This window comes from Babylonia areolata, chromosome 31 (assembly GCF_041734735.1).
Source record: "Babylonia areolata isolate BAREFJ2019XMU chromosome 31, ASM4173473v1, whole genome shotgun sequence".
NCBI classification, from domain to species: Eukaryota; Metazoa; Mollusca; class Gastropoda; order Neogastropoda; family Buccinidae; genus Babylonia; species Babylonia areolata.
The window spans coordinates 30,873,360-30,891,851 of record NC_134906.1 but is presented as its reverse complement, the minus strand read 5'-3'; the positions used below and the strand labels follow the sequence as shown (position 1 = coordinate 30,891,851).

The following is an 18,492-nucleotide window of genomic DNA, read 5'->3' as shown; positions in this document are numbered from 1 at the left end:
GACACACACCTGCTGCACTGAACTTCCAAAACATTTGTGTGTGCGCGCAAGTTGAGAAACGGAAAAAGACCACCATTGAAATCAGATGTTCATGTGCATGCCCTCTGGAAGTTTCGGGACAGGATGGGTTTTGTCTTTTTACAGATACATGCATAAACAACTGATTTAGCACACACAAATGGAAGCAAATTCAAAATTGTTGACAGTGAAAATGATAAGCTTTTATCTTTCTTTAATGGAAAACTGAAAATGGGTAACTGTTTCTTGGGTGACAAAAAAACTAAGTGGTTGATGAGTGCCACTACAGTGTCCTAAGACAACATGCCAGATTTTCTCATGGTCAGATACAGATGATGGGACCAATACAGCAGAAAGGCTAATCGGGGAGTTTTCCTTGCTATATATTTTTCAAGCACTGACAGGAGTAATCATTACTGGGTTTATCATGCCTTCCAAAACTAAACCTGGGTAGAATGTCCGCCACCAGTTTCTCCATGTCCTTTTTCTCCAAAAAAAAACAAAGTGATCCTTCTGAGTGATGTCAACGGACCCTCGGTGCTTGTAAGTCATTAACCGGCTTGTTCCAAGTCCAGGTGTCCCACAACATCCCATGGACAGCACTCTGGAACCACTGACAACATTGAACATCCCATGGACAACACTAGAAACTGACGCACAACATCGCATGGGTAGTGCACTCTGGAAATGGTGACACAACACAGAACATCCCATGGACAACACTCTGGAAACCCTGACAACATTGAACATCCCATGGACAACACTAGAAACTGACGCACAACATCGCATGAGTAGTGCACTCTGGAAATGGTGACAACACTCTGGAAACAGTGACACAACACAGAACATCCCATGGACAACACTCTGGAAACCCTGACAACATTGAACATCCCATGGACACTAGAAACTGACGCACAACATCGCATGGGTAGTGCACTCTGGAAACAGTGACACAACACAGAACATCCCATGGACAACACTCTGGAAACCCTGACGACATTGAACATCCCATGGACAACGCTGGAAACAGTGACGCACAACACTGAACAACATCGCATGGATAGGGCACGGGGGGGGGGGGGGGGGGCAGCACTCTGGAAACTGTGACAAACACTGAACAACATCCCATGGACAGCACTCACAGTGACACAACACTGGACAACATCCCATGGACAGCACTCTGGAAACAGTGACACACAACACTGAACAACATCCAATGGACAATACTCTGGAAACAGTGACACACAACACTGAACAACATCCAATGGACAATACTCTGGAAACAGTGACACACAACACAATGACACGCTGGAAACTGACACACAACACTGAACAACATCCCATGGACAGCACTCTGGAAACACTGACAACATTGAAGAACATCCCATGGACAACACTGGAAACTGACGCACAACACTGAACAACATTGCATGGACAGGGCACTCGGGGGGGGGGGGGGGGGGGAACAGTAACACAAAATTCCATGGAGAGCACTCTGGAAACAGTGACAACACTGAACGACATCCCATGGACAACACTCTGTAAACAGTGACACACAACACTGAACATCATCCCACGGACAGCACTCTGGAAACAGTGACACACAACACTGAACAACATCCCACGGACAGCACTCTGGAAACAGTGACACACAACACTGAACAACATCCCACGGACAGCACTCTGGAAACAGTGACACACAACACTGAACAACACTCTGGAAACAGTGACACACAACACTGAACAACATCCCACGGACAGCACTCTGGAAACAGTGACACACAACACTGAACAACACTCTGGAAACAGTGACACACAACACTGAACAACACTCTGGAAACAGTGACACACAACACTGAACAACACTCTGGAAACAGTGACACAACATCCCATGAACAACACTCTGGAAACAGTGACACACAACACTGAACAACACTCTGGAAACAGTGACAATGCTAACAACATCCCGTGGACAGCACTCCGAGGAGAAGACAAGAGGAGGAGAGGGCAAGAGGAGGAGAGGGCATGAGGAGGAGAAGGCAAGAGGAGAAGAGAAGGAGAGGGCAAGAGGAGAAGAGAAGGAGAGGGCAAGAGGAGAAGAGAAGGAGAGGGCAAGAGGAGGAGAGGGCAAGAGGAGAAGAGAAGCAGTCATCAGCAGCAGGGGCTTGTAGCTGCCCGGCCAACACAGGCTGAAGGGGAATGGCACAGGAAAAGGGAAGTGGAATGCTGCAAACTGCCAACCCGGTACCACTACCCCGACGCTGGAAACAAAACACGTAACAGACGACACATGTCCAGCAGGGCACTCCCTCTCAGCTGGAGCAGACAGAACACACAAGCATGGCCACCCGGAAGAAAGCTAATCCCCACGTGAGGGTGCCAACTGGGCAAAAAGCCCCAACGTGAAACGACCTTCCTCCAAGGAAGCCGCGGGCGCAAAGCCCAGAGAAGTGTCACTGACAGAACAGAGAGACTTGAACCTCTGCTCAGCAGTGACAGGAACACAAAACAGGACTCCACGACTGCACGTGAAAAACGTACAACCGGGAGCGACACACACAAAAATGCCAAGCAAGCTGAGGAGAGAAAGAGGGGGAGGGGACCCACTAAAACAGAACTTAACACGTGGTTGTCATGAGTTGTGACATTCAGTGTTGAAAACAAATGACAGTGTACAGGTGCTGGGAACACGTGTTCAGTGTTAACAATCAGTCGTGTGTTTCAACATATTCATTTTTAGAATTACGATAAGCATTAATTACAATGTTATATAGTGAATATCAGCCCTGTCCAAAGACGGCACCTGCACAGCAGAAATTCGAAATAGGATTAATTCTGCAACGGCAGCGATGGCCAGACTGAACAGGGTATGGAACAGCAACATCAGATTCCACACAAAATTCCTGCTCTACAAGTCACTGGTGGTCTCCATCCTCTTATATGGATGTGAGACATGGACACTGATGGCAGAAACAGAAAGAAGAATCCAAGCATTCGAAACCAAGTGCTTGAGGAGACTACTACTACACATCTCCTACAAGGAGCACAAGACCAATGACTATGTGCGGAACCTGGTCACCAAGAACCACTGCTGGCGACTGTCAAACGACGGAAGATGGCATGGTTTGGTCACGTCATACAACATAATACACTCTCCAAAACTATCCTGCAAGGGACTGTAGAGGGAGGGCGCAGGCAGGGGCGGCAGAGAAAGAGCTGGTCCGACAACGTCAAGGAATGGACCAAAATGACGATGCCAGGTCTCCTCACGACAGCTGCCAACAGAACGGCGTGGCGAGCTATGACATCTTTATGTCCCCCCAACGACCCCAGCGGTCGAGGGAATGAGTGAGTGATAGTGAATATGTGTAATGCTTTTATATGAAAAACGTATAGGATGTTTATTGGTCCTTGTTTAATCAGGTCATGTGTCATATTGTTTTGGTGTGTATGTGTGAAATCTGATCAAATCAAATAAAAATTGTATTTTAAGTCAAAATGTTATTACATGGTACATTGAATAAGAAGCAACTGCTTTTTAAAGTAATATTTTCTACATCAAGCATCTGAAAAAAAGAGTAAAACAAGAAGATAAGGTGGGTCTGAAAAAAAGAGAAAAGAAATCCATACACACAAACGCCACTGTGAGATCATGAAATACATAACTGCATTTTGTGCATGGAATATGAACAGGGGTGCTCAATATACCATCGTGTCATGTGTGTAGATCACCAACATCGTGAAATGTGAGCAGGGTGCTTAATATACCATCATGTCATGTGTCCAGATCACCAACATCGTGAAATATGAGCAGGGTGCTCAATATACCATCACATCATGTGTCCAGATCACCAACATCGTGAAATATGAGCAGGGTGCTCAATATACAATCATGTCATGTGTGTAGATCACCAACATCGTGAAATAAGAGCAGGGTGCTCAATATACAATCATGTCATGTGTGTAGATCACCAACAACGTGAGATACGAGCAGGGTGCTCAATATACCATCATGTCATGTGTGCAGATCACCAACAACGTGAAATATGAGCAGGGTGCTCAATATACCATCATGTCATGTGTGTAGATCACCAACAATGCAAAATAAAGCATTTCATGTTTCTGTTCTGGAAACAGAGGAATGCATTTTACAACTCTGCCTTGTGACACACACTGTTATATGCTGCCAGTGTCATGTCAGTTTACTGTCACGTCTGATTGTGTGTGTGTGTGTGTGTGTGTGTGTGAGACACACTACAGCGTGGTAGCAGTATCAGTGCTCAAGGTGTGTTCCACCAGTCTCTCCATGTCCGGTCTGTCCAGTTTGAACAGCAGCCTGCCCTCCTCCCCTGTTATGTCCCGGGCCCCGCGGTCCTTGTAGAACTTGATGGAGCGATGGTTCCAGTCCAACACCTCCCATTTCACAAACTGACACTGCATGGCCAGAGCCCTCTGCAATACAACAGGTGATAACTTTATCCTGTGAACCGTACAACACAGGTGACAACTTTACCTTATGAACAGTACAACAGGTGACAACTTTACCTTATGAACAGTACAACACGGGTGACAACTTTACCTTATTAACCATACAACAGGTGACAACTTTACCCTATAAACAGTACAACACTGGTGACAACTTTACCTTATGAACAGTACCGTACACAGGTGACAACTTTACCTTATGAACAGTACAACACAGGAGACAACTTTACCCCATGAACCGTACAACACAGGTGACAACTTTACCCTATGAACCATACAACAGGTGACAACTTCACCCTATAAACCGTATAACACAGGTGACAACTTTACCATATGAACCATACAACAGGTGACAACTTCATACTATGAACGATTCAACAGGTGACAACTTTACCCTATGAATCGTACAACACAGGTGGCAACTTTACCTTATGAACGATTCAACAAGCGACAACTTTATCCTATGAACTATTCAACAGGTAACAACTTTACCCAGTTCATATGGCCCTATGAACAATACAACAGGTGACAACTTTACCAAGTTTCCAGGGCCCCATGACCAATACATCAGATGACAACTTTACCAAGTTCATATGGCCCTATGAACAATACAACAGGTGACAACTTTACCCACTCCACCTTGAAGACAAACCTCAAAGCCTGTGACATAGACATCGCTTCCTGGGAAACTGATGCCCTTGACCGCTCTCGCTGGAAGATGCTGTGCTCTAGTGGCATAAAGACGTTTGAAAACAAGAGAACTTTAGCCATTAAGGAGAAGCGTGAGCGAAGGAAGCAGGGCTCAACTTCTGGAGACGTTTTCCCTTGCAACACCTGTGGGAAGTGCTGCACATCCAGAATCGGCCTCTTCTCCTATTTGAGGACAGACACCGCCAGATAAGCCTGCCTGCCTACTCATCCGTCGGTCCGACGGGAGACTTCATCAGGTCCCCTATGAAAAATACAATAGGTGACAACTTTACCACTTTACATGGCCTTATGAACAATACAGTGTGTGTGTGTGTGTGTGTGTGTGTGTGTGTGTGTGGGTGTGTGTACCTGTGTGACCGTGGCCCACAGAGCAGAACCAATGCCTCTCTGTCTCCACTCCTCCATTACATAGAAATCCTCCAGGAAACAGGAGCGGCCGTACCAAGGGTTGTAAGTGTAGCAGTACACCAGATAGCCCACCAGGGGCCGCTGTCCTCCACCACTTCCTGGCAAACAACACAAGTGACAATGGTTACATCACGACCACTGGAAACTGTCAGTTATTCCAGATATGGCAGGCGATTGTCACAGTTACAATTGCATGTCAGAACATCAGTCGTCATACAGATGGCATCAGCCGTCGGCTCACTGTTGGAATGTCAAACCACACTGGATCTACATTCAGTCGTTTTGTCGCGTTGTGAAGGACAGACAGACAACATGGCGTTCATGCTTTCTTTGCTATGCGTGCGTTAGTTTCAACTCAAAGGTGATCATGTTGATCAATGTAATATAGCTTACATCAGATTATTCTGACCAAACTCTGTGTGTGTGTGTGAGAGAGAGAGAGAGAGTCTCCACGTGTGTGTTTCATGATACTCGTGTTGAACAACACGTGCTGTGTGTGTGTGTGTCTTTGCATAGTCTGTGTCCATGTATGTGATACACACTCTAGAAAACCCATACAATGATGATGATGATGATGATAATGAGGATGATGATAATAATGATGATGATAATAATGATGAAACACAAAATCAATAAAGAAGAACAAGAGACTATGTATTTGTATTACATCCTGCGGCTCTACGCACGTTTAACAATAGAGGGCAACATGTAACATGACGAGCAACAATAAACCCAGACAGAAGTCACCACCTGCTACACTCAGGAATGCATGCAGCAACACACTAGTGCAACAATAAACCCAGACAACTGTACACAGTCATCAAACCTTCCTAGATGAAATGCCGCAAAACAGCCTGGGGCAATTGTTGCGCCAGACAATAGATATAAATGAACGAAAGCTATCTGTCGTGGTGTGTGTGAGTGAAGAGTGTATTCTGTTGTTTATTGAGAGAAAAAAAAAACAGAAAAAAGAAAACGTGGGAAAAAAGAGGTGGATGGAGGCCCCACAAAAAAAACATTATTATTACAGTTGTTATACCTACCTTCTGTAAGTTCAGCGACCACCACGTGACAAAACTTGTTCTCCCCAAATACATCTCTTCTCAAATCTGTAACAGACATCAATACATCTCTTCTCAAATCTGTAACAGACATCAATATATCTCTTCTCAAATCTGTAACAAACATCAATACATCTCTTCTTGAATCTACAACAGACATCAATACATCTCTTCTCAAATCTGTAACAAACATCAATATATCTCTTCTCAAATCTGTAACAAACATCAATACATCTCTTCTCAAATCTGTAACAAACATCAATATATCTCTTCTCAAATCTGTAACAGACATCAATATATCTCTTCTCAAATCTGTAACAAACATCAATACATCTCTTCTCAAATCTGTAACAGACATCAATATATCTCTTATCAAATCTACAACAGACATCAATATATCTCTTATCAAATCTACAACAGATATCAGTCATCAAAACATCTCTTCTCAAATCTACAACAGATATCAGTCATCAAAACATCTCTTCTCAAATCTACAACAGACAACAGTCATCAAAACATCTCTTCTCAAATCTACAACAGACAACAGTCATCAAAACATCTCTTCTCAAATCTACAACAGTCATCAAAACATCTCTTCTCAAATCTACAACAGTCATCAAAACATCTCTTCTCAAATCTACAACAGATATCAGTCATCAAAACATCTCTTCTCAAATCTACAACAGACATCAACAGTCATCAAAACATCTCTTCTCAAATCTACAACAGACAACAGTCATCAAAACATCTCTTCTCAAATCTACAACAGACAACAGTCATCAAAACATCTCTTCTCAAATCTACAACAGACATCAACAGACATCAAAACATCTCTTCTCAAATCTACAACAGACATCAACAGTCATCAAAACATCTCTTCTCAAATCTACAACAGACATCAACAGTCATCAAAACATCTCTTCTCAAATCTACAACAGACATCAACAGACATCAAAACATCTCTTCTCAAATCTACAACAGACAACAGTCATCAAAACATCTCTTCTCAAATCTACAACAGACAACAGTCATCAAAACATCTCTTCTCAAATCTACAACAGACAACAGTCATCAAAACATCTCTTCTCAAATCTACAACAGACATCAACAGACATCAAAACATCTCTTCTCAAATCTACAACAGGGTACAGGGAAAGTCACTGTCCATGGGAAGTTACTGTCAGGGTACAGGGGAAGTTACTGTCCAGGGGAAGTCACTGTCAGGGTACAGGGGAAGTTACTGTCAGGGTACAGGGGAAGTCACTGTCAGGGTACAGGGGAAGTCACTGTCAGGGTACAGGGGAAGTCACTGTGAGGGTACAGGGGAAGTCACTGTCAGGGTACAGGGGAAGTCACTGTCAGGGTACAGGGGAAGTCACTGTCCGGGTACAGGGGAAGTCACTGTCAGGGTACAGGGGAAGTCACTGTCAGGGTACAGGGGAAGTCACTGTCCAGGGGAAGTCACTGTCAGGGTACAGGGGAAGTCACTGTCAGGGTACAGGGGAAGTCACTGTCCAGGGGAAGTCACTGTCAGGGTACAGGGGAAGTCACTGTCCAGGGGAAGTCACTGTCAGGGTACAGGGGAAGTCACTGTCAGGGTACAGGGGAAGTCACTGTCAGGGTACAGGGGAAGTTACTGTCAGGGTACAGGAGAAGTCACTGTCCAGGGGAAGTCACTGTCAGGGTACAGGGGAAGTCACTGTCCAGGGGAAGTTACTGTCAGGGTCCATGGAAAGTCACTGTTCAGGGGAAGTCACTCTCAGGGTACAGGGGAAGTCAGGTACAGGGGAAGTCACTGTCAGGGTACTATATTCTGCAGAAACCGTTGATGCGGCTGATTCCACTCCTGAATCCACGTATATCTCAGTTGATTCCACTCCTGAATCCACATATATCTCAGCTGATTCCACTCCTGAATCCACGTATATTTCAGCTGATTCCACGCCTGAATCCATGCATATCTCATAATGATGATAATAACAATCATCCTCTTCCAGTGGTTGTACAATGCTGTCATCATAAATATCATAATGATGATGATATTAACAATCACCATCGTCATAATGATGTCCCACAGTGTGATGTCATCAGCAGTGGTGCAGACAACCACTGTGAAAGGAGCCGAGAAGCAAGGCACGTTCCGGGCACGTGCACACCGTCATGCCTGTTGCACGCGCATTCATCACCAGTTGAACAGCGCCATTCCGCAGTCCGCGTGTCACTGGCAAAGCGGCAGTCAGTGGAGACAGCATTTGTTTTACGCCACAGGCCCCTCACCGGGCAGGCTGCAGGTCTTTCAGTGGGCTGTCTGGGATGTGTGTGTGTGTGTGTGTGTGTGTGTGTGTGTGTGTGTAGGGGGGGGGGTGTCTGTGTGTGGGTGTGTGGGTGTGTTTGTGTGTGCTGACTCTTATGGTTCTGTCATATGGGTCTCTCTCGCCTCTCCCCCCCCCCTCTCTCTCTCTCTGCTTTGTTATGACCAGTTTTAGAGTGGACGGAGCTGTCTGATCAATTGTGACGTGTTAAGAACAGTTTGTGTCCAGATAGCGTGTTGTGAATGGGGGGTGGGGGGTGGGGGTGATTGTGACGTGTTAAGAACAGTTTGTGTCCAGATAGCGTGTTGTGAATGGGGGGTGGGGGGTGGGGGTGATTGTGACGTGTTAAGAACAGTTTGTGTCCAGATAGCGTGTTGTGAATGGGGGGTGGGGGGTGGGGGTGATTGTGACTTGTTAAGAACAGTTTGTGTCCAGATAGCGTGTTGTGAATGGGGGGTAGGGGGTGGGGGTGATTGTGACTTGTTAAGAACAGTTTGTGTCCAGATAGCGTGTTGTGAATGGGGTGTGGGGGGTGGGGGTGATTGTGACGTGTTAAGAACAGTTTGTGTCCAGATAGCGTGTTGTGAAAGGCAATGGGGGGTAGGGGTGATTGTGACGTGTTAAGAACAGTTTGTGTCCAGATAGCGTGTTGTGAAAGGCAATGGGGAGTGGGGGTGATTGTGACGTGTTAAGATTCAGCTCTGTTCATGAAGTTGAAAGGCTGGTTCCTGCTGCGTGTCAGTCAGATGGGTCACTGTTGTGACAACACACTTGTGACACTATAACGTGAAGAGGAACACACACACACACACACACAGAACCCAAAAAGCCCAGAAAGACAGACAAACAGAGACAGAAAGAGAGATGCTGAGAGACAGACAGACAGACACTCACAGAAAGATAGAGACACACAGACAAACACGGAAAGATAGATACAGACAGACAGACACATACAGAGATAGGTTCCACACAGAAAAGTTGCTGTTCGTGTATTGTTATTGTCTTTTCTTTTTTCTTCTTTTTTTTTAGTCACAAGAATCTGAACGTGTGTTACTGTGAAATTGGACGTGTGGATGTGTGCCTGAGTGTGCATATGTGTGTGTGCATGTGTGTGTGTGTGTGTGCGTGTGTGTGTGCATGTGTGTGTGTGTGCGTGTGTGCGTGTGTGCACGCGTGCGTACGTGCGTGCGTGCGTATTTGAGCACGCGCGTGTGTGTGTGTGTGTGTGTGTGTGTGTGACTGTGCGTGCGAGTGTGTATGTTTGTGCATGAGTGTGCACGTGCATGAGCGTGTGTGTGTGTGTGTGTGTGTGTGTGTGTGTGTGTGTGTGTAAATGCCTGTGAGTGTGATACTGTACGATAGGACAAATGCCATGATTACCGTTGGCTGTTATCGTCACTTGGTCAGCCATTTTGGAGTACACCGCCAGTTCCTGCAACACACGTGTCATCTGCATCGTCATCGTCACCACCATCATCATTGTTATCATCATCGTCACTACCATCATCATTGTTATCATCATCGTCACTACCATCATTGTTATCACCGTCACCACCATCATCATTGTGCATCGTCACCACCATCATTGTTATCATAACTGTCACCACCATCATCATTGTTATCATCGTCACCACCATCATCATTGTTATCATCATCTTCACCACCATCATCATTGTTATCGTCATCGTCACCACCATCATCATTGTGCATCGTCACCACCATCATTGTTATCATCGTCACCACCATCATCATTGTGCATCGTCATCGTCACCACCACCATCATTGTTATCATCATCGTCACCACCATCATCATTGTGCATCGTCATCGTCACCACCATCATTGTTATCATCGTCACACCACCATCATCATTGTTATCATCATCGTCACCACCATCATCATTATCATCGTCACCACCATCATCATTGTGCATCATCACCACCATCATTGTTATCATCATTGTCACCACCATCATCATTTTTATCATCGTCACCACCATCATCATTGTGCATCGTCACCACCATCATAATTGTTATCGTCACCACCACCATCATCATTGTTATCGTCGTCACCACCATCATCATTGTTATCATCGTCACCACCATCATCATTGTTATCATCGTCACCACCATCACCATTGTGCATCGTCACCACCATCATTGTTATCGTCACCACCATCATCATTGTGCATCGTCATCATCACCACCATCACCATTGTGCATCATCACCACCATCATTGTTATCATCATCGTCACCACCATCACCATTGTGCATCGTCACCACCATCATTGTTATCATCATCGTCACCACCATCATCATTGTGCATCATCACCACCATCATTGTTATCATCATCGTCACCACCATCATTGTTATCATCATCGTCACCACCATCACCATTGTGCATCGTCACCACCATCATTGTTATCATCATCGTCACCACCATCATCATTGTTATCATCATCGTCACCACCATCATTGTTATCGTCACCACCATCATTGTTATCGTCACCACCATCATCATTGTTATCGTCACCACCATCATCATTGTGCATCGTCATCATCACCACCATCACCATTGTGCATCATCACCACCATCATTGTTATCATCATCGTCACCACCATCACCATTGTGCATCGTCATCGTCACCACCATCATTGTTATCATCATCGTCACCACCATCATCATTGTGCATCGTCATCGTCACCACCATCATTGTTATCATCATCGTCACCACCATCATCATTGTTATCATCGTCACCACCATCATTGTTATCATCACTACTATCATCACTGTTGTTATCATCATCACTACCATCATTGTTATCATCGTCACTACCATCATCATTGTTATCATCGTCACTACCATCATTGTCATTATCATCATCACTACCATCATCATCGTTATCATCATCACTACCATCATCATTGTTATTGTTATCATCATCGTCACTACCATCATCATTGTTATCATCATTACGACCATCATCATCGTTTTCATCATCGTCACTGTCATCATCAACGGCATTACCATCATCATTGTTATCATCATCACTACCATCATTGTTATCATCATCGTCACTATCATCACCAGTATTATCATCATCACTACCATCATCAGTATCATCATCGTCACTACCATCATCATTGTCATCAACGGCATTACCATCATCATTGTTATCATCATCATCACTACTATATCATTGTCATTTCTCCTCTACAATCAGTTCCTGCGATATACATATTGTCATCATCATTATCGTCATCATTTTGATCTCATCCTCTTCTTTTATAATTTCTTTTCTTTCTTTTTTTAAGGTTGGTGTTACGACTTTTGACTCGACAATGACTTTAGACTTTGTCATGACTCTGCCATGACTTCCGTACTATTATTCATCAAGTTTACAAGTGTTTATAGATGCTGATTGTGGAATCAGTGCACATGTACTTACGTATTTTAACACTCATCCGAACATTGCAGAGTGTTTTTGTGCGTGTGTGTGCGTGCGTGCATGCGTGCGTGCGTGCGCGCGCATGTGTGTGTGTGTGTGTGTGTGTATGCGTGTGTGTATGCGTGTGTGTGTGTGCGTGTGTATGTGTATGTGTGTGTGTGTGTTGTGTGTGTGTGTGTATGTGTGTGTGTTTGTGTGTGTGTGCGAGAAGTGAGAGGTGTGTTGACAAGGACACTGTTGTTTAGAGTGCAGTGGACTGCACAGGACTTCCCGACTATAAAATAATCTGCAGCATTAAACACAATACTGTGATAGTTGAAAAAAATACTGAACATACATTCTTACATATATAACCTGCCTCCTCTTAATAAGCTACCTGTTTACGCGATACAGAACTGAAGAACATAACGCAAGAATGGCATGGCCGTTAAATGACTTTAAAATAAAGTGACTACCCTGTTGCGCAGTGCTGAATTAGTGAAACTTCTTTTTGCCCAATTTATATCTTTATTGTTTTTCACTGATTCTCCTGAACTTTATTCCTGTCAGATGTATTGTTAAAGGCATTTAGAGCTGCAACCTACAATATAAATGCACATCAAGTTCTTTATTATTATTGTAGTTGTTGTTATCATCATTATAATCATCACTGTTATCATCATCATTGTTATCATTATTCACATCTACTTACTGACCTTAATCATCCGCAAGATGTCCTCACAGTCCAGGTGAGTGGCGTCACGAATGTTGAACGACGTCATGTTGATTGGCTGACGTGAATGTTCAAGTTGTCTTTTTACCGTCAATCCACACCACAGAGCTGAGTGCTAAAGCTACGGCCTACAACCTGCACGGTTCGACTGATCAGTTCAGATGACTGCTCCTTCAACGTACAACTTGCTCGGTGTGTCAGCCTGCTTCACCCCCTACCCTCTCTCTCAGTTCTGTTGGCCTGCTGGGGAATTTCCCAACAACGCGCACACCATGCAGTCTGCAACTGCCTTCCAAGAGTTGAGTGCTTTAATGGACCGTCAATCCACACACCCTGAATGCTTTAATGGACCGTCAATCCACACATCCTGAATGCTTTAATGGACCGTCAATACACACCACAAGGCTGAGTGCTTTAATGGACCGTCAATACACACCCTGAATGCTTTAATGGACCGTCAATCCACACACCCTGAATGCTTTAACTCTTTCCGGACGAAGGAATGCTCCACAAAACGTATTCGGTTTCGGACGAAGGAATGGAATAGCATTCTCCGAAAGTAAAATTCCATCATGCGCTGTACACGTGATTTTGTGATTAGCCAAGCAGAGTGCGCTATTCTGGGTCACTCCACAATCGAACAGTATGATTGGTTAAATATGGGATGTGTGGCCTGTCTCGCACACACGCTGACAAAGTCACTGACCGGTCGTCTGCTCGCGTGCCAGCCTGTTAGCAAAGAAGCCTCTTCTCGGAATGTTGTGAAGCAAACAAGGCAGTGACGGCAATGTTTTAGGGTTGCCGAAGTACTTGAAATGCTACAAACTGAAGGGTCGGACATTGAAGAGGTGGATGATGACGAAGAAGAAAGCGAATTTAATGCAGAAAGCGAGCATGGGTATGGTGATTCGGGGTGAAAAATTGGCAGTATTTTCTACATATGGCAAAACTGTAAAATTAAGATGAGAAATTTGATTTTTTTTTTACATGTAATAGCTCAACACGTAATAAACCAGTTCTGAAAGTTTCATTTTCTTACACAGTACTTTGTATTTTTTGTAATTTTTTTCCTAACCCTTACAAATGGGCCGTCTGTGGGGAAAAGCAAGGGAGAAAACTTGTCGTCCCGAGTGAGTTAATGGACCGTCAATCCACACACCAACTGAATGTTTTAATGGACCATAAATCCACACACCCTGAGTGCTTTAATGGACCGTCAATCCACACACCAACTGAATGTTTTAATGGACCGTCAATCCACACCCTGAATGCTTTAATGGACCATCAAGCCACACACCGTGAATGCTTTAATGGACCGTCAATCCACACACCGTGAATGTTTTAATGGACCATCAATACACACACCCTGAATGCTTTAATGGACCGTCAAGCCACACACCAACTGAATGTTTTAATGGACCGTCAATCCACGCACACCCTGAATCCTTTAATGGACCGTCAAGCCACACACCCTGAATGCTTTAATGGACCGTCAATCCACACACACCCTGAATGCTTTAATGGACCGTCAATCCACACACCCTGAATGCTTTAATGGACCGTCAATCCACACATCCTGAATGTTTTAATGGACCGTCAATCCACACACCAACTGAATGCTTTAATGGACCGTCAAACCACACACCCTGAATGCTTTAATGGACCGTCAATCCACACACCAACTGAATGCTTTAATGGACCATCAATCCACACACCCACTGAATGTTTTAATGGACCGTCAATCCACACACCCTGAATGCTTTAATGGACCGTCAAGCCACACACCCTGAATGCTTTAATGGACCGTCAAGCCACACCACAGGGCTGAGTGCTTTAATGGACCGTCAATCCACACCAACTGAATGCTTTAATGGACCGTCAATCCACACCACAGAGCTGAGTGCTTTAATGGACCGTCAATCCACACCACAGAGCTGAGTGCTTTAATGGACCGTCAATCCACACACCCTGAATGCTTTAATGGACCGTCAATCCACACATCCTGAATGTTTTAATGGACCGTCAATCCACACACCAACTGAATGCTTTAATGGACCATCAATCCACACACCCACTGAATGTTTTAATGGACCGTCAATCTACACACCGTGAATGCTTTAATGGACCGTCAAGCCACACACCCTGAATGCTTTAATGGACCGTCAAGCCACACCACAGGGCTGAGTGCTTTAATGGACCGTCAATCCACACCACAGAGCTGAGTGCTTTAATGGACCGTCAATACACACCACAGAGCTGAGTGCTATAATGGACCGTCAATACACACCACAGAGCTGAGTGCTTTAATGGACCGTCAATCCACACCACAGAGCTGAGTGCTATAATGCACCGTCAGTCCACACCACAGAGCTGAGTGCTTTAATGGACCGTCAATACACACCACAGAGCTGAGTGCTATAATGGACCGTTAGTCCACACCACAGAGCTGAGTGCTTTAATGGACCGTCAATACACACCAACTGAATGCTTTAATGGACCGTCAATCCACACCAACTGAATGCTTTAATGGACCGTCAATACACACCACAGAGCTGAGTGCTTTAATGGACCGTCAATACACACCAACTGAGTGCTTTAATGGACCGTCAATCCACACACCAACTGAATGCTTTAATGGACCGTCAATCCACACACCAACTGAATGCTTTAATGGACCGTCAATCCACACCAACTGAATGCTTTAATGGACCGTCAATACACACCACAGAGCTGAGTGCTGTAATGGACCGTCAATACACACCACAGAGCTGAGTGCTTTAATGGACCGTCAATACACACCACAGAGCTGAGTGCTTTAATGGACCGTCAATCCACACCACAGAGCTGAGTGCTATAATGGACCGTCAATACACACCACAGAGCTGAGTGCTGTAATGGACCGTCAATACACACCACAGAGCTGAGTGCTATAATGGACCGTCAATACACACCACAGAGCTGAGTGCTATAATGGACCGTCAATATACAACACAGAGCTGAGTGCTGTAATGGACCGTCAATACACACCACAGAGCTGAGTGCTATAATGGACCGTCAATACACACCACAGAGCTGAGTGCTATAATGGACCGTCAATACACACCACAGAGCTGAGTGCTATAATGGACCGTCAATACACACCACAGAGCTGAGTGCTATAATGGACCGTCAATACACACCACAGAGCTGAGTGCTATAATGGACCGTCAATACACACAGAGCTGAGTGCTATAATGGACCGTCAATACACACCACAGAGCTGAGTGCTATAATGGACCGTCAGTCCACACCACAGAGCTGAGTGCTATAATGGACCGTCAATACACACCACAGAGCTGAGTGCTATAATGGACCGTCAATACACACCACAGAGCTGAGTGCTATAATGGACCGTCAATACACACCACAGAGCTGAGTGCTGTAATGGACCGTCAATACACACCACAGAGCTGAGTGCTGTAATGGACCGTCAATACACACCACAGAGCTGAGTGCTATAATGGACCGTCAGTCCACACCACAGAGCTGAGTGCTATAATGGACCGTCAATACACACCACAGAGCTGAGTGCTGTAATGGACCGTCAATACACACCACAGAGTAGCCACAGGTGCAGCAGCGTGGATGAGAACAGAGGCTGCCAACAGCCTGGCAGTCTTTCAGCATGTGGGGAAGAAAATAAAAACCACCACCAATGAACATTTAGACAGCTGCTGTGAGACCAGCGTCTCCATGACGTTTACCAGTAAAGAGGTGCTCAGACACACACACACACACACACACACACACACACACACACACACACACACACACACACACACACACACACAGATAAAGAGAGAGAGAGAGAGGGAGGGAGCAGAGAGAGTTGGTACAGTTATAGTACCTGAATTTTTTAACAGTTGAAACAGAAATGCAAGTTTCACAACTTGTATACTGTCAAGTTTCACAACTTGTAGACTATCAAGTTTCACAACTTGTTTACTGTTTCACCACGTGCAAAAAAAGGTAAACAAGTGTGCAAGTGTTTCACAACTGGTAGACTGTCAAGTTTTACAACTAATAAACAATCTGCTTTCACAACTTTACTGTCACACCACGTGCAAAGAGGGTAAACAAGTGTGCAGGCGTTTGGATGTCCCGAACAACAGGCATTGTGGTGTGTGTCCATCGAGATCGATGACCATCGTTGCTCATGAATCTATCTGTGAATGCGCAGATGGCTGAATAGTCCAATCTGCGCACGAAATGTTCGCTGACAGTTGGGGCAGACAAAGACAGGCATACCATTGTCAGGGAGCTTGTTTGCCCGTGACTTTCTGGCCTGCCTCTTCTGAACAGCTGCAGCAGTCCTGTTGGCCTCGCACAACTTGGCGCCTTTGTGCACAGCAGCACGCCATTTGTCACGGTCCACTGCAGATTCCTCCCAGGAGTCAGGGTTGATATCAAACACTTTCAGAGAGACTTTCAGAGTATCTCTGAAGTGCTTCTTCTGACCTCCGTGTGATCTCTTCCCTTGTTGCAGCTCGCCATAGAAGAGCCTTTTGGGCAGCCGATGGTCTGGCATGCGCGCCACGTGTCCAGCCCAGCGAAGCTGGGACTGCATCAGGATGGTGAAGATGCTGGGAAGGGTGGCTTTTGCGAGCACCTCTGTGTCTGGGGTCTTGTCTTGCCACTTGATGTTCAGTAGCTTCCTGAGGCATGTTGTGTGGAAGTGGTTCAACTTCTTGGCATGTCGTTGGTACACTGTCCAAGTTTCGCAGGCGTACAGTAGCGTGGGGAGAACTACTGCTCTGTAGACCTTTAGCTTGGTCTCAACACCAATGCCTCTTCTGTTCCATACATTTGCATAGAGTATACCAAAAGTTGTGCTCGCTCTTGCAATCCTGACGTTCACTTCATCGTCAATGGTCGCATTTCGTGACAGTGTGCTGCCAAGGTATGTGAACCGCTCCACCGCACTGAGTCTCTGACTGTTGACTGTGATGTTGGGCTCAACGTGGGGTTTCCCTGGGGCTGGCTGATGGAGAACTTCAGTTTTCCTCGTGCTGATGGTAAGGCCGAAGTTCCTGCTGGCAGTGGCAAATTTGTCAACCTCGAGTTGCATGTCAGCTTCAGATCCAGCATTGAGGGCACAATCATCAGCAAACAAAAAGTCTCTGATGATGTCTGTCATGACCTTCGTTTTTGCTTGAAGCCTTCTGAGGTTAAACAGCTTGCCATCTGTTCGGTACTTTAGGCCGATTCCAACATCGACATCTCTGAAGGCATCAGTAAGCACTGCAGAGAACATGAGGCTGAACAGTGTTGGAGCCAGGATGCAGCCTTGCTTGACA

General features: G+C 45.2%; 1 protein-coding gene across 1 annotated transcript; it reads right to left on the bottom strand.

Annotated features, from left to right (window-relative positions):
* Positions 1-64: 64 nt before the first annotated feature.
* LOC143276163 (diamine acetyltransferase 1-like) lies at positions 65-13,694 on the bottom strand. The gene is made up of 5 exons (XM_076580585.1): positions 13,140-13,694; positions 10,376-10,427; positions 6,666-6,731; positions 5,563-5,720; positions 65-4,470 (listed from the first exon to the last, which is right to left on the bottom strand). Exons 1-5 carry the CDS (start codon positions 13,203-13,205, stop codon positions 4,273-4,275), a joined length of 540 nt encoding a protein of 179 aa, XP_076436700.1. The 5' UTR covers positions 13,206-13,694; the 3' UTR covers positions 65-4,272.
* Positions 13,695-18,492: the final 4,798 nt, after the last annotated feature.